Source organism: Cydia splendana, chromosome 8 (assembly GCF_910591565.1).
Source record: "Cydia splendana chromosome 8, ilCydSple1.2, whole genome shotgun sequence".
In the NCBI taxonomy this organism is placed as follows: Eukaryota; Metazoa; Arthropoda; class Insecta; order Lepidoptera; family Tortricidae; genus Cydia; species Cydia splendana.
The window spans coordinates 4,026,489-4,049,662 of record NC_085967.1 but is presented as its reverse complement, the minus strand read 5'-3'; the positions used below and the strand labels follow the sequence as shown (position 1 = coordinate 4,049,662).

General features: G+C 38.5%; 2 protein-coding genes across 2 annotated transcripts in view; both read right to left on the bottom strand.

Moving 5' to 3' along the window:
* Positions 1-18,544, bottom strand: part of LOC134792728 (AP-1 complex subunit gamma-1) — a 55,397-nt gene extending 36,853 nt beyond the window's left edge. The window contains exons 1-4 of the mRNA XM_063764027.1: positions 18,384-18,544; positions 10,285-10,346; positions 6,686-6,842; positions 4,604-4,792 (exon numbers count right to left, since the gene is read on the bottom strand). Coding sequence (XP_063620097.1) covers positions 4,604-4,792; positions 6,686-6,842; positions 10,285-10,346; positions 18,384-18,442 — 467 coding nt within the window. The 5' untranslated portion in view covers positions 18,443-18,544. The remainder of the gene's footprint in view (positions 1-4,603; positions 4,793-6,685; positions 6,843-10,284; positions 10,347-18,383) is intronic.
* A 108-nt stretch (positions 18,545-18,652) lies between these two features.
* Positions 18,653-22,750, bottom strand: LOC134792720 (ADP-ribosylation factor-related protein 1). Its single transcript, XM_063764019.1, has 5 exons — positions 22,543-22,750; positions 22,288-22,458; positions 21,685-21,766; positions 21,169-21,340; positions 18,653-18,898 (listed from the first exon to the last, which is right to left on the bottom strand). The coding sequence occupies exons 1-5, from the start codon at positions 22,633-22,635 to the stop codon at positions 18,805-18,807; spliced, it is 612 nt and encodes a 203-aa protein (XP_063620089.1). The 5' UTR covers positions 22,636-22,750; the 3' UTR covers positions 18,653-18,804.
* Between the last annotated feature and the right edge of the window lie 424 nt (positions 22,751-23,174).

Here is a 23,174-nt window from a genome sequence, read left to right as displayed (position 1 = left end):
TTTTTTTCTCTATGGTCTAACTAACCGGCCGTCCGTCTAACTTTGCTCCGATACTTGAACAGAACAAAACGAGGGAGTGTCATAAACATCCTAATTATTTTCATATAAATTTTACATTTATTTAATTACATAAACGGGTCTACCGCGATATAATTTCATTGTTTTTACCTTTAATTCCGACGTTTCAGCCGAGTTGCACCAGCAGGAATTAAAGGTAAAAACAATGAAATTATATCGCTGTACAAAACGCGAGAGTTTAAAGTGTTACATTTTAAGGGGCCCACTGATTAACAGTCCGCCGGACGGTATCGGCCTGTCAGTTGTTCGGAGCTGTCAAAATGTTGTTCTAACTGACAGGCCGATACACCGTCCGGCGGACTGTTAATCAGTGGGCACCTTTACATTAATGATGACGTTCCTCACTTTGTCATTGCGTTTGAGTTAGCTTGGTCCGACTATTATGTCCCATTTTAATGATACCTCCTTTATTACATAGTATGTGTGCGAAGTGATATAGATGTGAAGATTATAGTTCTTATAAGGCTTCAGTTAACTGTCAGAGAGACCCGGTTATGTCAGTATTGGAACTTGATTTGAAATCATGTAAGACTCAAAATGTTGAATCGAAGTTGACGTTGATGTTTTAATAAAAAGTGCGAGTCGGACTCGCCCACCGAGGGTTCCGTACTTTTTAGTATTTGTTGTCATAGCGGCAACAGAAATACATCATCTGTGAAAATTTCAACTGTCTAAAGTCTAAGCTATCACGGTTCAAGAGATACAGCCTGGTGACAAACAGACAGACGGACAGTGGAGTCTTAGTAATAGTAGTTTTTACACTTTGGGTACGGAACCCTAAAAATGAGGTCTTTGTAAATTAAGAGAAAGAGATCTTTATTTGCATACCAGTATGTTACTTAAATATGACAATATTAAAAACAAACAAAGCTTTATTAATACAAACCAAGAGTTATAATTAGCCGGCTAAGTGAAAAGCAATTTATATTACAAAATAATAAAGGACGGCGTAATTAAAACGGGAGATAACACAGCAAACATTGTTTGATTTGTTTGTCAATGTTAGTCGGTTCACGGAAATTAATTCAGCTTTCTATTTCCACTCGGGGTGTGTTTTCCTGTTTTCCCTCTTACAACATTTATTCCTAATCCTTACATTGTAAACAAAGGCACTGGGCAGACAGTATCTATGTGCGCACCTCATGTCTGTACATGCATCAATGTGTGTGTAAGATCCTTAGGGTGATCAGCAGGCCTAGCACAGGAGTGGCGCGACAGTATCTCGCCCGCGAGATATACTACCAGTCTTTTTCTAATTGCTTTAATTTGAGTTGAGCTGAGCCCGGCAGTTGAAAGTATTTATCGTAACCATGGCAACGCGATGCAAGAAAAAGTTCTGTTGTTATTTAGGTACAGTCGCTATCAGATATATCGGAGCGGCCAAGGTGCTCACAAATATCTGAACACGCCTTTATAGTCAAGGCGTTAGAGTTCGTGCTCAGATATTTTTGAGCACATCCGCCGATGCCGGCTGTACTTGATATTGACAAGCACCTGATAAAATAAGATTTGCAATTGCAATGTTACCGTACAGGAATTGCTGGTAAAGCCAGATTCCTATTTCCTTAAATTCGAATTGAAAATTTCCACATGACCGTAGCAATCAATCAATTTATTTATTTCATAAAGATAACAATGATCTTATTTTTGTTAGTACATACTTAAAAATAATGTTAGTACTTAAAAGCTAAATTTGACTTTACATTTAAAATTATTTCATTAATTACAGGACAACACACATGATCAGCAATCATCTTTATGCAATGTATAAAGAGAGGAAATTACGAATGGGGTGGGCACAGGTTTATTTGCAGACCGGGCCGACTTAATAGGGAGACCGGACCGAATAAAGGTTTGCTTTTTCTTATCTACACAGGCCAGCGAGAGGTGTAAATAAGGAATGAGATGCTCCTGATTAAGGAGATTAGGAGGCCATTTCGTAAGTGCTATTTACATGGTGATATTTAAAAAAAAGTGTTAGAGTTAGAGCAAGAAAAGCCTGCAACGATTTTAATAGCACACGCAGTGCAAGTGTTATTTATACGTCATAATTTCATAGAAGTTTGAAGTTTAAAATAACACTTGCACTGCGTGTGCTATCAAAATAGTTGCAGACTTTTCTTGGTCTAACTCTAGTGAGTATTGCATCAATCCGTTGTAAACTTGTATGACATATAAAATTGTAAGTCACATGACACACTATGTGATACCGTGTATGGCTTACAAATACTGAAAAAACGTTTTACGATTTGCGGTAACTGATACGGTTAATATGATAATTAGTTAAGCAAAATGACTGGAGGTAAAACCTAACCTTTTAATGTATTGTAAATGAAAATCCGATACAATTCACTTGATAAATAATATAGTTAATTAAGCTGGCTATGTGCAGAATTTGCTAAGTGATTTACGGATGGGGTTTCTGCTCGAGAATTCTCGAGGCGAGAAATCTCGAGAAATTTGTCCTAAGTCGAGACGGGAAAAAATAACTCAATGCCTCGAGAACTCGAGAAATAAATCTCTTGTGATAAGTAAAAAGATAACACGTGGTGTGTCTATAGTGCATTTCTTTAGGTAGTTAAATAAATGTAAACAATGTTTTTTTTTTTACATTTTCAGGTACTTAAAACATTTATTAGGTAGTTAACCAACTAAATAAAAAAAACTGCCTTGATCCGTACACTATCGTTCTGGCTTGAACCGATTTTCATGTTTTGAAACTTTTGAACTATCATGACATTCATGACGCGTCTTTTTATTGAAAAACGCTTTTAAAAAATTAGTAACAATAGGGTATTATACTGTATTTGAAATAAATTATTTTACACCATGCATTAAATTAAGCACCAGATAATTATTAGAAAAACACAGATAGGAGTTATTTTAAAACACAAGTTCTATTTAATAAATCGGATAGAAATGTAATAAGTAGATGAGTTGACCGTGACGTCACGATGTAATGTTTCATATAAATTCCATATTAGCAAATCGTTTTGACAGTTCTAAAAAAGTAACTGATTTGACTAGTAGGAAAATACCCTATTACTAATGAAAGCAAAATAATGTAAATGATCGTATGTGATTTGTTATGTCCTATTTGTTACATGTGTCTATTTGCCGTGATTTATTTTTCCAAAGTGTTTGTCAATAAATAGACACGTCAAGGTCACTTACCTATCTACTTTCTAATTCTAAAAAACTATAGGCTAGCTAACGAATTATAGGACCATGTAATAACACATACATATTATAAAACTAAATTATTATTGATAAATCTAATCATCCCGATATATTCCTATTAGCAAAATAGCACAATTTTAGCAGCTTCATTGTTCCGTTGAGTAAGTATTAATATTACGTAGTAAAACTTCTGTAAGTTTTCACATCGAGTTAAATTTATTGACTTGAATATGACTTGCCTTGCCTAGTAAAATACCATATTGTGGTTTGTTGACATTTTGTTAAATACCACAAGAAATACACTATAGCATATCACATCACCGGCGCGCACGCAAAATAACTATAGGTGCACTATAGTTTTTTTTGTTTGTTGATTTTTTGATTATTAAGTGCAATTTATGGTAACTAAAATATTACCAAATCTTTGATTATTGATCTCACATACGATCCCTATGAGTCTGATTTGTAAAAAAGCAAAAAAAAATACATACCATGGTATTATTTGAAACTTTCAAAATTTCTCGAGATACTCGAGAAACTCGAGAAATCCTGGTCGAGAATTCCCGTGCCTCGAGAAATTAAAAAGGTCGAGAAACCAGAAACCCTATTTACGGAGCCCTTGTTCTGGCTATATTTTACTCAAAGCAAAGGAAGAAGTTAAACTCTCTTCCTACCCCACTCGAAGGCTTCAGAAGGATACAAAGGTTAGTTAGTTAGTGCTTCTGGGCATTTTCCGCAAATCGACAATCATTGTGCCTACTTTGCGTGAAACGAGGTAGCGCTACTCTAACCACCCCAGCTGCCATGAAGCCTAGAAATGTTTTCAGGTTGCTAAGGACACATAGGTAACCGACGTGGTTATGCGTGAACAGCTGACTAGCAATAGGCTTGAAACATTTCTGGGTAGCCTCGTAGATCTGGTAGCTTAGATGTACACTTTACAGGCCAAACAGGGTCCAATAGCTCTTAATCTACACGTACTTCTTCAGACAGTTCGTGATGAAAAAGTGAACATCTTACCACTCATGCAATAGAAAAATGGCGCACTGGTGACGATTTTGAGACACTCGAACTAAAATGTTCGACGGTCGTGCCCTGTATTCCACCTAATTTATATCACAAAATAATAATTCTTAATCTACACTTACTTCTTGAGACAGTCCGTGATGAGGAGATGGACGTCTTGCCGCTCATCTAGTAGCAACATGGCGCCGAGGTAACCCACTCATTTGTCCGTGAACCGCGTACTGGCGATGAGTTTGAGACACTCCAAATAACCTCGAACTAAGATGTATTCCACCTAATTTACACCACAAATTATTCTTAATTATTAACCTACACTTACTTCTTGAGACAGTTCGTGATGAGGAGATGGACGTCTTGCCGCTCATCTAGTAGCAACATGGCGCCGAGGTAGCCCACTCGTTTGTCCGTGAACCGCGTACTGGCGATGAGTTTGAGGCACTCCAGTTGACCGAAGTGCGCTGGGTAGCCCAGCATGTGGATGTAGAGGAGTTTTGCGATGTTGCGACATCTGTGTAGAAATGGATGGATTAGATATCACTAAATTTATCGATATAAATACTTCTCAGACTAGACAATATTTGTTTCTTATGCTTTTCTCACTCAGTTAAGACTCGTCATCCTCTGCTTTTACACGGTCGTCAGAGACGCGTTGGACAGAAACCGGTGGAGGCAGATCATCCGCTCCAGATGCAACCCTGATACTGACCACGATCCTTAGACATGAGGGACCGACCAAAAAGCGATGCTTTTCTCGCCTAGCTGTAAGTTTTGAAAAGACCAGCCCACTAAACTTTATATTTTAATAAATAACCAGTAATAAGGACGACCCGTTGTATTTTTCCATATCTGTTATTGTTTTGTAATCGGACGTGGCCATAACAATAATTATCTTATCTACATGCACTTGGTATTCGTTGAAACATGGGTGAGAGTCCCTCGTTTCAAATGGCATCCAATTATTGGTGTTATCGGAATTCGGCAATTTCATTCCCGCACGCTGTTGATATCGCCGAAATTGACCCCACTCAAACGTTTGCCAGGCATTGGGGGGAGCTGAATTCTACAATTATTGTCTCCGCTTACTAAGTAGTACATACTTTATTTAAAAACTTTTGGTAGTAACCGGTAAATCGCATTCGGTTCCAGATCCACAACTTATTTCCGAAAAGAAATAAAGTTGTCAGTTGTCTGCATAAAAATCTCGATCCATGTAAACAACACTATATACAGACCATGGCTAGACAATACACAATATTGCCTTGCCGTATAGAACCTAGAATCCCAGTGAACCTAGACTTTAGACTGGAAGATGCCAAGTCCACATCAATTTACAAATCTTGTATACTCGTCAGGGGGTTCGTCCATTCGCCCCTTTGACTCAAAATTCTTAAAAACAGCGTAATCGGATGTCAGTTTTATACTGGTGCACTTTTGACGATGTATACGAAACCTTTGTGAATTGTTCAGCTAGTTAAGTCTACGTTGCGGTTTCATTATACCGCGCAATAAAGGACGCTCAAGGATTTTATGCGGTAAGTTATGGAGCCCTTGTATTTGAAAAATATGTTTACGGAAACTTGGATAAGCTTTATTTTAGTCATCGTTTATGACTGTTAAGAGAAAATTGCCGACTGTTGGAAGTTTAAGACGCAAGAAGCTGTTTTTTTTTTAAGAATGTGTTGTTTTAAAAGAGCCTCTACTATTAGTTACTCGTAAGTACCAGTCTGCATTATCTTAGAAACATTTCTTGTTTCTTTCATAAATAACAAATTGCCTAAAGATTTTGTTGGGTCAATTCCAAACGTTGGTTTAAAGTTTAAAGTCGATATAGGTACTTCTTTTCCCCTCTCATCCGGAAATCCGGAACAAAACTTCTTGAACAAAAGCCAATTTGATTTCTGATTAGAGTTTATTACGTTTTTAATCATTCTTTATTAGTTATTGTTAATTAATACGTACGTGATCATGATCATAATAATAAAAATGTTAATGTGAATGCCGTCTACTGACTATTTTATACAATTGATGCAATGGAATAAAAATCCACTTATAATTTACGATTGCATCTACGACACAACCGCTGTTTCTTTTTGTCAGACCTTGAATAGATGTATAGCAGATAATAATGCGGCAAACAGACTTGTTCCACAGATCTGGGCGTACCTTATACCAACTAAACTCACTTCCAAACGCTATACTCTTCTCTGAACGTGGACCTAATATCGGCGCACTCCTTGTTGACCACGCTCCTCTTTTCCGCCGCCGTACGCGCTACCCTGTTCTGTCTGATGAAATCCCGCAGCCGGGTCGCGTGGGTACGGTTGTACACGAGCCTTCTGGCAACCAGGGTTATTCACCACTTCTGACCACACCTATACCTAGGTACCATCAATAAACTCACCTCCAAACGCTATCCTCTTCTCTGAAAGTGGACCTAATATAGGCGCACTCCTTGTTGACCACGCTCCGTTCTTCCGCCGCCGTCCGTGCAGCCCTGATTTGCCTGATGAGATCCCGCAGCCGGGTCGGCGTGGGCATGCGCACTGAAACCGGCGCGACTGTTAAGGACGGCACACACATAGAGAAGCGTTGATCAGTGCATTGTTGTGCTTACTTACAAGCTAGGAAAGTGAAGTTAGAGTTTGATTAGAATAATGAAATTAGTATAGAAATGAAACTTAGTCATATTCTAAAGAAGGCACATCAGGAGGTCTAGCATAAGTTGCGCTTCCGCGCGCGAGTCTTACTTGAAGTCGCGCTAGATGTATGGAGTCGCGCGCAAGAACGCAACTCATGCCAGCAGGTCAGAAGTAGAAAGCATGGCTTAACTATGATGTGTACAATTACATCTTTCAACTCGGTAATTTTATCATATTTCAGTTACGAATTTTAAACCTGAAATGACTAAAGTTGGTGAATAATCTGTTTTTAATTACTATTTAAGGTCTATGAATACAAAAATAATAGGTATTTGTTTATAAGCGGCATATTTGACAATGTTCTGCAGCGGGCCTTTCTATCTACCTATAGGTTGATTTATAAATCAACTCGAACGATAGTCACTAGTTTTGAACCTACCAATTCTAGTAAATCAAGTAGTACTAGTAGTAGTAGCACAGAATAACTAATAGTACTACCGTAGTAGTAGTACCAAGCCTTTTACAATAGGACATTAAATATTATTATAATTATAATAGAAATTATACAGCTGTGTTGTACACCCATAGTAAGTAATTGTTGCTATGCAGTTGCCAAGAGGCAAGTTTACTATTTTAATATACAAAGTAATAAGGATTTAGGTCTTCTAATAACTTATAGTTAACTTATTAAATTGTTTAGTTTAATTTAATTTACTTTATTGTTATTACACTTATTATCATAGTTTTTCTTTTAGCTTGTAGTTAATCACTAAGGAAGAGCGGTGTTCCTTAACACAGGTATTTTTATACTTAAAAAGGTGCGTGCACGAACCTGTATTTTGTTAAAGATTGCTTGTTAGCGAATAAATATTTTTTCATTTTTTTTTTCATTTTCATAGTGTATACTTTTATCAAGCTTTAGGAATGCCTAAATAGAGGTAGGAATTTTGCTGTTCTTATAATCGTCTTGAGGCAAGGATGCATATTGAGGGATCGGCGGACGGTGGGACGAGGCTAACCATAATTTTTTACAGCTCGATAACAGTTATAGATGTCTCAAAATTGACGTTGTTTCAAGTTTCAACCTACCTCTGCTTAGCTTATCTCGGTCTCCCCTAGTAGGTTATCTCAGAACATCGTTGCTTAGAAAAATTACTACTGAAATAAGTAATTCTCCATAAATCGTCCTTGTGTTTAATGGGACGTATTTGATCGCGAGCACTAATACTGTTCCGTAGGGATTCATGAAAAGGGCACACGTGGGCGGTCGCGCTGGATTGAGGTACCTATATGTACGTTCAGCGTGGGTGTTAGGTACCAAAGGCTATGATTAAAGAAGGGGGTTGTCGGCTGCCACCGCCGATTTCATTCACTCACATTTGCGCATTAGATGACAGCCTTACTCTGTCACGAAGATGAATTTCGATAATTTCATGACTTTAATTCTAAATGGGTTAAGCTATTAAGGTACAAATAACGTTTTGTAAATCCGCTACAAAATGTATATTTGCAGTCAGGTCAGGGACAACTCGGTCTGTCTAAATTAATAAGGTGTTTTTGTTAGACCTAAATTTAGGCAGCGATTAATGTAAGTTTGTAAAACAGAGAGCGATTCCCAGCTTCTGATAACAAGTCGAAGGTATTTCAGCGCGGTGATGTCACTGGGCTATTGTTTTTACATGCCCCAGTTGATTTATAGGCCACGGGTGAAGTCCTATAGTATAGTACAAATGTTTTGTTACATTCAATTAAAATAGGACAATGGGAGACATTTATGTTTTTCACTGTTTGTTTTGTTAGATTTTTAACAGACATTTTTGACCACTTTAAATAAGGCAAACAACGTGTCATTATAGTTCGTTTTTTTAGCATTAGAAAAAAGGTAAATAATCTTGACGTGTCTTTTAATTGAAAAACACTTTAAAAAAAATTGTCACGGCAAACACCTATGTAACCATTATGAAATATATTCTTCTGCTTTCATAAGTAATAGTTATTGATTCTTAAAAAGCGTTTCCAATTAAAAGACATGTCACGATCGCTTACCTTCTTTCTAATGCTAAAAAAACTAAACTATAATATTAAGAATGTATAAACCTTTGCATGTTTGTTATGGTTACTTAATTTTAATGAAAATGTACTAATTTTTATTTCCGAATGATCCCCTATTTGTATGAAATAGGACTTCCTATTTATACGTTTGTATTATGGAAGTTCACAAAGACGCGGACAGTAGCTACGGTTGCTAGTAATGAATATTTATAAGAAGACTTGTAAGTTTCGCCAAAGTTAGTATAAAATCCACAAGCAAGCAGCAAAAGCTGGCTCTCAGGGCTATAGTTCGTTTTTTTAGCATTAGAAATAAGGTAAACAATCTTGATGTGTCTTTTAATGGAAAAACACATTTTAAAAATAAGTTACGGCAAATATGTAACAATTATGAATCTAATACGATCATTTATATTCTTCTGCTTTCATAAGTAATAGTTACTGAATTTTAGAAAGCGTTTTTCAATTAAAAGACATGTCAAGATCGCTAACCTTCTTTCAAGTTCTTTCTAATGCTAAAAAAAAACGAACTATAGAACCGCGAAAATCTAAGTTTCGTCTATCTTCTCTCTCTGTGGACTAGCAAGAGCGATAGAGGCAAATAGACGAAACTGTGATTTCCGCGGTAAGCTTCCTAGTGCGAATGCAGCAAGCTCCCTGGGCTGCGTAGTCACGCGCGTGCACATGTAGCTTGTGATGTTTGGAATTGCATGACGCGCTCACAAATAAGCGGTGTGACAGCTGCCGGCCTAGCCAAGGTTACAATCGCTATCGCTTCGACAACGAAACGCTTTGTGTCTCTCTATCACTCATCCATATTAGTGCGACAGTGACAGTTGCGTTTCGATCGCTGATTGGCATTTTGGCTACGCGGCCTGATATATATAATTCATACGTCACATCCAGGTGCATACGTATTTAGTGAGCATGGGTCTATGGGTACTTTGAAGTTTATTAATTCTATGGCATACCATAGCATTAATAAACTTCAAGTCAAATATCTAGAAAAAATTAATTTCATATTGTCTAATAATTATAAGCCACACACACAATGACTTGATTGGAGTATTGCAAAATATTTGTGGTATCTATGTTAAACAACACGTAATTAATTTGTGTAAAATAAAACCAAAATGTATTCAGATTCGTAAGTTTGATTGCCTTGGTTGACAGCTGTCCGACCGGCGGCAGTCAGCGAGAAACGAAATTTATCTTGGAAGATGAATGTTTTCTCTAAGAAAAAGTTCTGTATTGTTGCCTATGGAACAGCTGCCTTAACAGTGCATGTTTGTAAATAATAGAATTTACTCACCTCTTTCAATGGCCTCATTCACCACTTGCTTTATGGTCGCAATATTAAAGGCCGGGTTAAACCTGTAGGAAAAAAAAAAGAAATGTCACTACACCTAATAAAGGAAAGTCCCCCGCCGCGTCTGTTTGTGTTTATGTATATTCGCGATAAACTCAAACACTACTGAATGGATTTTCATGCAGTTTTCACCTATCTACACTCGCGTGCAAAAGTATTGCATCACTTTGCATTTTTTCGTCCGCACCCAATATATTTGTAAACTGGTTAATTTGGCTAAATTATTTTAATGTAATCATGATCCTTGAAGTTTTAGCTTTACGAAAAGTAAAATAACATGGAAACCGGCCCAGTATTTTTCAAATTATCGGCATTTTCCCGATTTGTGAGCGGTTTCACGATATCACGCGCACGAGTTGCGTTACCCTTGACCCCTATAAACGGGAGGTAGAGAAGGGGTTGTTATCAGTCACTTATCAGAAGTCGATCGTTACTTATCTCCGCGTATTTTCCCGTGAAAAAGACCTGAAAAAATGGAAACCACTGAAGCTGAAGTCCGCCAAATCGTCCAGCCCCTGCAAGCGGGGCGTATTAGCCAACGTTCAGAAGCTGCCGAGCTGAATTTAAGCCAATCTGCAGTTTGCAAAGTTTACCAGAGGTTCCAGGGGACTGGATCCTTTACTTCAAGACCAAAAAGCGGCCGCAGAAAGTGTACATCAGAGAGGGACGACCGCTTCTTTGTCACAACATCTCTCCGAGATCGACACCAGACAAGCCTTGCCATCCAGCAGCGTCTGCGTGAGGTACGAGGAGTGGCTGCCAGTGAGTGGACAATAAGAAGAAGACTTAAGAAAGCGAACTTGACACCCAGGAGGCCCGCAGCGGGGCCCAGATTGCTGGCGTTACACCTTACAGCCTAAAGAGAGTTTGCTGAAAATCACAAGGATTGGACCATTGAGCAATGAACCCCAGTTGAAAGAGTGCAGAATGTGCTTGAATGGATGTGACCGAAAAGGAAGAGTCTACAGAAGGCCAGAACAGTTCGCTCAATGTTTCTTCTCCGAAAGGGTCGCCTATGGCGGTGGATCCGTAATGTTCTGGGGCGGCATTTCCTACGACGGGCGGACAGAGCTGGTTTTCGTGCCTGGCGGGGGCCATGGCAGTGGATTGATCGCTGCGAAGTACATCACTGATATCCTGGAGGAACATGTTCCTTATGCCGGTATTTTTGATGAGGGGTTCATCCTAATGCAGGATAATGTCCAGTGTCATACCGCTAGGGCCACGGCAGCCTACCTTCTCGAAGTGGGCATCGACACCATGGACTGGCCAGCGATGAGCCCGGACCTTAACCCCATTGAACATGTGTGGGACTACCTAAAAAGGTGGGTTCGGAAGCAGAATCCTGCCCTGGTCAATGTTGAGGAGCTGAAGGGAGCCTTGCTGGAGGAGTGGGACGGTATTCCTCATGATCTCATTACAAAATTAATTAGGTCTATGAAAAACCACTTGGTTCTTCATCTTGGTCTTCGGATTCGAAATTTCATTGAATTTACCATTTTTATAATGCATTACATTATAAGCTTTCAGTTGATACCAAAATTTTCAGAATCGGGTATAGAATTACAAAGATATTGGAAAAAATGCAAAGTGATGCAATACTTTTGCACGCGTGTGTAGTATAATACCGTAGATTCAAAACACCATAATATTATATTCAGCCAATCATATGATAGGAGGTATTATCTATCATAGGATATTAGGGTGGTATTCCATCTATCCAATATCTTGGTCCAATGTCATTGCATCACTCTCTCATTAAAGCAAAATGTGAGACAAAATACACATTGGGCAGGTGGAATACCACCGTTAGCTATAAGCTATGATATTAATTTAAGTGCTTTATCATACTTACTGAATAAATTGATTTTCTCTTTATATTCTTTATCAAAGGTTGAATGACCAAGTTACAAACATTATTATAAACAACTAAAAGAACAGGTCATAGGGTCAATCTAAGTGTTAGATTAGGGGTTGCTTTGTTTGACATAAAGGTATAATGTATTGTTTGTCATATTATCATTAGTCCTAAAAAGGTTTTTTTTGTTAGGTTTGTTTTATGGCCATCCTGAAAAGTTACATGTTTCTGAACCAAACAAATTATGCCTAACGAAAATGCGGACAAACAATACATTATGACTTAAAACTTTTTGGGAAACAATAGAGACCTATTAGATTAATATACACATATAAATACTATGTTCGGTTAGGTATGTAAGCAGTAACCAATACCTAAGCTTTATCAATAATTTCTAAGATAATTGCAATATTGACCTCTGCTGACAATGGCCCCTGCAAATCCTGCAATGACACCTGATAGATAGATAGCACTGCAGTCAATTAGGATCAATTGCTCATTTATAGGATACTAGCTTTTGCCTGCGACTTTGTCAGCGTGGAATTATTAATTTAGGTAGGTAGCTAATTACCTATTTTATTCAATCTGCATTTTTTTGATTCCCCATACAAACTTCAACCCCCTTTTTCACCCCCTTAAAGGGTGATTTCTTGAATGAAAACTACCCTTTATCCTTCCCCGGGACTCAAACTATCTCTATACCACAACTAAATTGTGCACCAGCACCGGTGCTACACAGTGCGGACGGGTCAGTTCTTATTGACAAAGTTTGTTGTGCAGTTGTTGTTAAGTCCCCATACAAAATTTCACCCCTCTAAAGGATGATTTCTGGGATAAAACTATCCTATGTCCCTCCTCGGGACTCAAACAATCTCTATACCAAATTTCATCTAAATCAGTTCAGCGGTTTAAGCGTGAAGAGGTAACAGAAAGACTTCCTTTTATAATATTAGTATGGATTGTGTGATTGGTAATATCTTTCCTGTACTAAGACTAGATATAGATATAGAATAGGTAATAAAAAATCCTACTAATCCCTATCCCTACTTTTTTTAGCATTAGAAATAAGGTAAACAATCTTGATGTGTCTTTTAATTGAAAAACACGTTTTAAAAATAAGTTATGGCAAATATTAACAATTATGAATCTAATATGATCATTTATATTCTTCTGCTTTCATAAGTAATAGTTACTGATTTTTAAAAAGCGTTTGCAATTAAAAGACAGCTCAAAATCGCTTACCTTCTTACAAGTTCTTTCTAATGCTAAAAAAAACGAACTATAATTAATTATAAATGCAAAAGTATTATTTTAAGTTGATATTATCAATTATTTATTATTTTTATTATGTTTTGATCTGATTTTAATGTATTTACTAACACATAGCTATAATGATGGTATTAACAATATTTTATGGAATTTTGTAGGTTCCGAAATAAAGATATGTATATATTTTTTAAGTAAACTGTGTCTGTTACCTCTTCACACTTAAACCTCTGAACCAATTTAGATGAAATTTGGTATGGAGATAGTAAGACAGGAGGAGACAACAGTAGCACTTTGTTAGAAAATGTTATGTGTATAACACAGACTAGGAAAAGAAGAGATTATTTCTGCTACACTTAAAGTTAAAAGATGTTTTTAGTGTTCTGTACTCAATTTGGCCAAATGGAATATTTATTTTAAAACTAGTTGCTTTGCTTGAATTGTTTAGTTAGATTTTCCAACAAAAGAGGCAAGTATTTAAAGCAAACAAAATAATTCTTAAGAGCGCTCTTACAAGAAAAGTCGAAATAATGCAAAATTTATGATACTAGTCGACGAAATTCAGGACTTTGCGCTCATTATTAGAAACAATGAGTACTTGTTCCAGTAAAAGCGTCTTCTTATCTTTATAAATATCGTTGTAAATATTAGAAAAAGGACTTATTAAATTAGTAATGATTTTTTTTCTGATGGTCGTTTCCGAAAAACCCCGTGAAGCACTGAATGGCGAGCTCTTATTTGGAAATGTTGAGAATTTTACTCTGCTAAACCTGGCTATTTTGTATTACTAATACCCTGTACTTTAGGCATATCAAACTATATTTTTCCTACATACCTTTGAGAAAGAGAAAATCAAAGTAAAACGAACTCGATTTTCTCTCCGAAACAAGTGTCAATTCCTACGAAAATCTACTTAATATCGAAGTCATTTTCATACTCAAGCAATCTGCAACGTTTGCTTATACTGTTGGTATACATTAGTGTTTATGAAATTCTACTATAATTTTTTGGCAATTTTTTGAAAACTACTCTATATTACCGATGACGCGCGCTGCGCCAGCTCAGTGCCGCGGCAGAGCTTGTAGAGGCAGGACGTGTGTCGGTCGGCTCCGCACATTTTCAACGGCGACGACGAGGTTTTTTATCATTGTGTGCGGCGGGCGCCGTGTAAAACGCTATACTGTGTGCGTGTAAACCGCAACGAGAGACTTTGATCCTAGCACTGTTTTTATAGTATTATAATTTATAATGGTACAGTTTAATAAACTACCGGACAGGATTAAAAATATTTGAAACGACCTGACATTCTATATGTATTTATTTGACTCAAGATAGTACTCAGGGTCTGATGATGGAGCCGGAAGGTGGTCACCGGTACCAATCAACCATGCAACTAAACCACTTCGTGTTTAGGCTCGTTTTATTCATCTCAACAAGATCTTTGACACAAGATAGTACTCAGGGTCTGATGATGGAGCCGGAAGGTGGTCACCGGTACCAATCAACCATGCAACTAAACCACTTCGTGTTTGGGCTCGTTTGATTCGGCTCAACAAGATCTTTGACTTAAGATAGTACTCAGGGTCTGATGATGGAGCCGGAAGGTGGTCACCAGTACCAATCAACAATGCAACTAAACCACTTCGTGTTTAGGCTCGTTTTATTCGTCTCAACAAGATCTTTGACTTAAGATAGTACTCAGGGTCTGATGATGGAGCCGGAAGGTGGTCACCGGTACCAATCAACCATGCAACTAAACCACTTCGTGTTTGGGCTCGTTTGATTCGTCTCAACAAGATCTTTGGCACAAGATAATACCCAGGGTCTGATGATGGAGCCGGAAGGTGGTCACCGGTACCAATCAACCATGCAACTAAACCACTTCGTGTTTAGGCTCGTTTGATTCGTCTCAACAAGATCTTTGACACAAGATAGTACTCAGGGTCTGATGATGGAGCCGGCAGGTGGTCACCGGTACCAATCAACCATGCCACTAAACCACTTCGTGTTTAGGCTCGTTTTATTCGTTTCTATAAGATCTTTGACACAAGATAGTACTCAGGGTCTGATGTTGGAGCCGGAAGGTGGTCACCGGTACCAATCAACCATGCAACTAAACCACTTCGTGTTTAGGCTCGTTTGATTCGTCTCAACAAGACCTTGGACACAAGATAGTACTCAGGATCTGATGATGGAGCTGGAAGGTGGCCACGGGTACCAGTCTACCATGTAACTGAACCACTTCGTGTTTGGGCTCGTTTGATTTGTCGCAACAAGATCTTTGACACAAGGTAGTACTGAGGGTCTGATGATGGATCCGGAAGGTGGTGACCGGTACCAATCAACCATGCAACTAAACCACTTCGTGTTTGGCTTCGTTCGATTCGTCGCAACAAGATCTTTGACACAAGTTAGTACTCAGGGTCTGATGATGGAGCTGGACTGTGGCCACGGGTACCAGTCTACCATGTAACTGAACCACTTCGTGTTTGGGCTCGTTTGATTTGTCGCAACAAGATGTTTGACACAAGGTAGTACTGAGGGTCTGATGATGGATCCGGAAGGTGGTCACCGGTACCAATCAACCATGCAACTAAACCACTTCGTGTTTGGCTTCGTTTGATGGAGCTGGACTGTGGCCACGGGTACCAGTCTACCATGTAACTGAACTACTTCGTGTTTGGGCTCGTTTGATTCGTCGCAATAAGATGTTTGACACAAGATACTACTCAGGGTCTGATGATGGAGCTGATGATGATAGACAGGTACCCGTCGCCACCTTCGCGCTCCATCATCAGACCCTGAGTACTACCTTGTGTCAAAGATCTTGTTGAGATGAATAAAACGTGCCTAAACACGAAGTGGTTTAGTTGCATGGTTGATTGGTACCGGTGACCACCTTCCGGCTCCAACATCAGACCCTGAGTACTATCTTGTGTCAAAGATCTTGTTCAAACGAATAAAACGAGCCTAAACACGAAGTGGTTTAGTTGCATGGTTGATTGGTACCGGTGACCACCTTCCAGCTCCATCATCAGACTCTGAGTATCACCTAGTGTCAAAGATCTTGTTGAGACGAATCAAACGAGCCCAAACACGAAGTTGTTTAGTTACATGATAGACTGGTACCCGTGGCCACCTTCCAGCTCCATCATCAGACCCTGTGTATCTTCAGTGTCAAAGATCTTGTTGAGACGAATCAAACGAGCCTAATCATGTTACTACATGGTTGATTGGTATCCGTGACCACCTTAATCATCATCAGATCCTCAGTACCAGTTCGTTTTTAAACCCTCGTTGATACAAACTTTACAACCTATAGGTACCAAATGCAATGACGAAACATGTAAATAAGCGAGTAGGTACCTATAATTTCTTTCGAGTAATATACCTTCATAAGTACGAGTATGGGGCTATTCATAAATTACGTCGTTTCAAATGGGAGGAGTGGGGGGGGGGGTCTGGACATCGGATGATGGTAACATGACGTAGGAGGAAACAGATTCATCCGAAGCTTGATTTTTGGATGATTTGAGGGGTGGGGAAGGTCAAAAATCGTCAAAAATAGATGACGTAATTTATGAACAGCCCCTATGTACATTTGCACTGCATTTAGTATTTTCGTATTTACCAAATAACAGTTTTAGAACTTTAAAAGTTAAGTACAGTTAGTGTTGTTATGGTTGATTTCAATATGCTTCGCGAAGGATCAAGAATGTTTAATCCATCATTGTAGTGCGAGTGTGGTAGAAGGGATCGGCATACTGAGCTCGCACGGCCTGCCGCAGCGCGTAAAATACCTAAACTCGCTCAACGCCGAAATGTAATAGCGCTCTTAAGCTTTACAAGAGCATCAAAAAAGCTATGTGGAGAGGTTATAGAAGGAATATAATGTATGTAGGTTTATTTTATGTTATGTTAATATGTATAACTAGCTGGAAGATCAGTGCATGGAGAATGTGTGCACACCAATAACCAATCTAGTTTGATATAGTTAGTAGTCGTGTCATATTAAAACTAGATAATTGTTAACTAATAATATAACCAAAAACAAAAATTACCCGGATTCGGAGCCGTTCATCGTGTACACTTATAATGATAATCCTTTTCACTCAGCTTTTCTCCAGGGATCACAAAATATGGGGAAAATAAATCTTGACGAATGCAACTTGTTTCGGATTTAGATAATAAACACACTTAACCGTTGAGTTATCACTTGAGCACTTTTATACCAATACCAAAGAAACTAAAGAGTAATTTATGAGTAAAAAGTCAAGCATAATAGCATTTTATCCGTCACAAACTATAAAAATGTAAGAGAGAAATCGCATGCCACCTTTGATTCACTTCTGTCATAATTTCACTTTTTATAAACCGATCTCATAATGACTACATGAGTTATGTTTTTGGTGTAAACAAGGTAATATTTATCCTATATTTTCCGTCGAAATGTTTATCACAGTTTCAGAAATAAGATAGAAATAATACGGCAATCGCCAGCTGACATTTCCCTGTGCGTTGTACAAAATTCAACATGGCCGCCGTGACTCGTCGCATGACGTTCCTCAATTTGATAATCAAATTAGTTTCTTTGTATTTACAAAACAAGTTAAAAGCTTAGAAACATTAGTATACATACATAAAATATTTTATTAAATTGGAGGACCGAATTATGTGTTTCTCAAAATCATGAAAAAATATGTTGGAATTGATTTGACTGGATAAAGGAAAAGTAAGCGCAACGTGGAAAAGGAAAACTTTTCAGCAACCTAATTTTCTATCTCTTTTTCGTCCTTGCCATAATATTTGTATCGAGATTGCCACAACCTGCTTCAATTTTGTAACTTTTATTTTCATTATTTGTTTATATTATAAAGCTACTCGTTACTAGTGTTAAAATTATAAAATAAGAACGCACCTTCTATTTTGTTCTGGCGGCAGCACACTCCAATCGACTTCATACATCGGATAAGCCATATTGTTCAAAATTTGATAGGCGCAGATATTATAAATCACTTAAAAATCAACATTTCACAAACACAACACAATTCCACAACAGTGCAAACTGTACTGTTATCACAGTTTTATCAGCTGCAGGTAGTAGATACCCCACAAATATCTAGTAATTACACTATCTCTTATCAAAGGTACACTTATCACTAAAAAAGGACAGCAATACAGACACCGTTCAGTATAACTTTTATTCTTACAATGTCAATAATGTATGTACAAAACAATGGTTCGCTCCGCATCATTATCTTAATAGGAAAACTCGTTAATATTCAGCGGTGACGAGCAGTTATATATAATTTTGTTATGGATAAGGTGTCGCAATGATTTCATAAATTCTCGTCGTGGTTGCGCGGCGGGCGCTGCTCACTGTTCCTTTTGATGCAGTCCACTAGCCACCGGATGCCCTCGTCGACTCCATCACTGTAAAATGATAATTTATGTCATTCTCAAGCAAAAGGTAACTTAATATCGGTTGTCATTAAGGCGCTACTGCCAATAATGATGCAATAGGAAGTCGTCTTTATCGACAACCGACGATGTGGGTACCTTTTGCTGATAACAACGAAAACGACACATTTATTTGCATAAACTCGTGCATTGCAAACATATTACTGTGATAGGCGCGTCGCATTGCCGAATACGCATCGCAACGCTGATTTATGGACATATTTTGCGTTTTGCGCTTAACCCCTTCGACGCGAGAGACGTAGTTAGTGGTTCTGGGCATTTTCTGCAAATCGACAACCATTCTGCCTATTTTGCGTGAAACGAGGTAGCGCTACTCTAACCGCCCCAGCTCCTCCATGAAGCCTAGCAATGTAGCTGCTGACTGCCTCTTGTAGTGTGCTCGGAGTCCCTAGGTATTTGCTCCTGTATATATATGGAGAGACGTATAAACTCGTCACAATTCCTATGAAGATATGAGGTTTAGTGTGACACTTCCCCCTTGGTTCTATGAAAGCCGAGTTAGCTTGCTTGGACTCTAGTTATTCGACCTGGTATTCCACCTGTCAATGTCCTTGTCCAATATCACTCGTCTCACTCTCTCATCATTAAAGCAAAATTTGAGACGCAATACACATTGGACAAAGAAATTGGATAGGTGGAATACCATTACTTTGCTTCAGCCCACGACTTCGTCTGCGTGGTATGATGATGATTGATAAAAACTATCCTGTCTGTCCTCTGGCTCCAAACTAACGCCATACCAATTTTCATCGGTTCAGTATATAGTTTACGCGTGAAGAGGTAACAGATAGACTCACAGAAATAGAGTTACTTTTTTTGCCGCTTTACCGCTGGCGGGAAACGACAGTGTGCACGGGGCCTAATAACGACCTTCGCATCTTGAATTGCATTATAAACGTCCGTAATAAACGTTTACTCAGCTGTTAAAAAATAATGAGTATTCTATGTATTCTTTTTTCATAAATCTTTTCGACTTCTTTTTTTTTCAGGCCTAGATAATCAAGTTAGGTCACAGATTACCACATCCAGTTCTCAAATTCTATACTTACTCGTTGTATTTCAATATGTTATTAAATTTATCCTCTTTGTGTAAAACCCTCGATAATGGTCCTTACGACTTTAACATAAGGTATTTAATTTACCAAGTGTCACAAATCACCGTTAAAGTGCTCCATTGCAATAATTTACATTTAAAAAATAACTAGATAAAACTTAACATACCATTCATTCAATCTAAGTGGTCGTCAATGTCATCATTCTATTCTACTTTATGGCCCATGACTAATCCATACTACTTATTAAAGGCTCCGTCAGATTGACGCGGTAGCGAAACCGACGCGGATTGCGCGCGGTACCGCGCAACTGCATGGGAATGCACAGAACGTTATGAGCTACGTCACATTGCCGAAGCGCGGCACCGCGTTCAACCGCTCTCGATACGGCGACCGAATGCGGAACCGACTCGGAGCAGTCACAGGACTCGCGGGGCAGAAGCGGCGCGGTGCGCGGTCACTCGCCCGTCAGCCCGTCACATTGTCGCGGATCGGAGGCGATTTCAATGACCTGATCGCGCTCCATGTGACATCACCGTCTTGCTATTACCGCACCCGCCCGGAAAGCTTCCGCGTCAATGTGACGGAGCCTTAATCGTGGCTCCATGAAGACCCCCATGGTTCCGCCATTATTAAAAATTCCAAGAACTGAATCGAGAAAATAAAATAAAATCTATTTAAAGAGGCTGTTCGCAAAATTTTACGAGAATCTGTTGAAAAATGCAAGCTGTACAGTCGCCATCAGATATATCTGAGCAGCCAAGGTGCTCACAAATATCTGAACACGCTTCTATTATCAAGGCGCTAGAGTGCGTGTTCAGATATTTTTGAGTCCCTCAGCCGCTCCGATATATCTGATGGCAACTGTACCTACATAGAGGAGAACAGCCAGAAAAAATGCGAAAGTAACTCTGTCTAATAAGGGATTAGGGCTCCACACACTCTTAACTTCATAAGGCCCAGCCATACAATTGAAAAAACCAAAATTTGGCACTGAAATTTGCATCTATAGTGTAGGAGATAGAGTTGATTTTGCGTTGTTTGAAAATGGAACAGCGACTCTGTTCCAATTGAATATGATTTAAATTTCATTGAACTGAAGAAGTACTATAGGTAGGACCTTGGGCCTTACTTTAGGAGGTTAAGTTAACTGTTGTATCAAAACCATACCCAGTAAGCGCGGAAGTGGCCATAAGCATGATGTCCCTCGCGCCAATAAGATGTGCATTTTGGTTGAATATAGGTTTGACTGTATGTACTCCCATGCAGTCTGGAATGTCTTGTTTATTAGCCAGGACCAGGAGGGGGACCCCTGATAGGTGCTCTGATGCTATCATCCTGTCTGAAAAAAAAAACAATCAGTATTTAATAATTAGCAATTTTAATATACATATTTTATTTTTAATTTTAGTTTTAAGTTTATCACTAATAAAATATATGATTCTGATTTATTAAAAAAGAGAATTTAGTATAGAATATAGAGGCATATTGTCAAAGTTAATTTTGTAGTCCCAGTAAATTTACTATCTTTAGAAACAGCATTAAAACTTTTAGAACGCCATTTGACTTTGATCCTTATTCTTTTACTAATATGTGTTAAATTTATCATGTGGGTGCTGCATACAGAAATCGCATTGTCATCAATGTCATCATTGTTTGATAACCACATTTATTTATCATACATACCGAAAGTTTCCTTAGACTCTGATATCCTCTCTCTGTCAGAAGAATCTACAATATAGATTACCGCATGACATTCAGCAAAGTACTGAAACACACACGAAAATTATTTAACACTTTCAGTGCCAAGAACCCGCTAGTCGGGTTCATTTTGTATTGAAATGGGCTTGGTACTGAAATTTTTCAATTGGGATAGCAACTGTCAATGGTTTGTCCAATAGATGGCACCATCATAGCTTGCCCCTTTCTCTAGTTGAGTTCTAAGAGATTTGGCTTAAAGGGCTGGCATCCGGGGCATAAAATTCTATGAAGAAAACAAGAATTTGACACAATTCTAGGGATCGACAGGGCAAGTTATGCTGGCACCAGCCTACATATTTAAGAGCTACACACATTCACACATTCAGGGCCGGATTCCTGCCTATGCCCACAAGGCCCGGGCCTAGGGGCCCAGGCAACCTAGCAATGGTTTTGAGATGGAGAAGGGGGCCCCCTTTCTAAGTGCCATACCGTGCCTAGGGACCCTATGTCTAAATCCGGGCCTGAACACATTGACATTGCTTGTACATGTTTTGCAGGTAAAAATGGTTAATATAAATGATTCATTACTTTGTCCCACAGAGATTGAAGCTCCACTTGCCCTCCAAGGTCCCAAAAGTTTAGTCTTACTCCGTCAACATCTATTTTTCCTATATTGAGTCCAACAGTCGTGGTTATCCTATTCGGGTTCAAGGCTTTGTACTTCTTCGTAAACTTCGTTTTTGTGGCTTCAAGGTAAGTCTGGAACCAAAATAAATCTCAGTAAGACTAACTTAACATACACAAATAACTTTCTTAACAAAGATAGAGCTAAAAAGTAGGTACCGTTTTCCCTGCATTGTCAAGACCTAATATTAATACGCAGTATTCGTCTTTCTGAACCAGGTACTTATAAAATCCATGTAATAACGTGTACATTTTGTAGCATTTTTCAGTTAATTGTTATTATATACTTATTTACTGTCCTATAAAATAATAAAATTAAAATAGGTACGTGTAAACATCTGAGTGTCACTAAACGTCACTTTGACGTCCGCCGTCCGTGACTGTGACACATGAATCTAGTATATAACTGGATCTGGCATGAGGGGTGGGGGGAAATGACCGAACGGGATAGTCTTATGTATCTTTCAGTAGGAGTAGCAGAGAAAGCGCTATTATTATTTGTCCTTGTCTATGAATCTAGTATTTTAACTGGATAAGGCAATATGGGTGGGGGAAATGAACGAACGGGATAATCTTATGTATCTTTCAGTAGGAGTAGCAGCGAAAGCTCTATTATTGTTTGTCCTTGTCACAGTCTCACATTTTTTTTATTCCCCACCATAAATTAGTATGGGTTATGGTGGGCAACAAATAAATTCGACCAATCATAGTGTCGCATTGCCTATGTTTTGTCCCTCACGGAGGCACGCGTATACCACTTCTATAGGATCCTACCTTCTATGCTGAGTGCA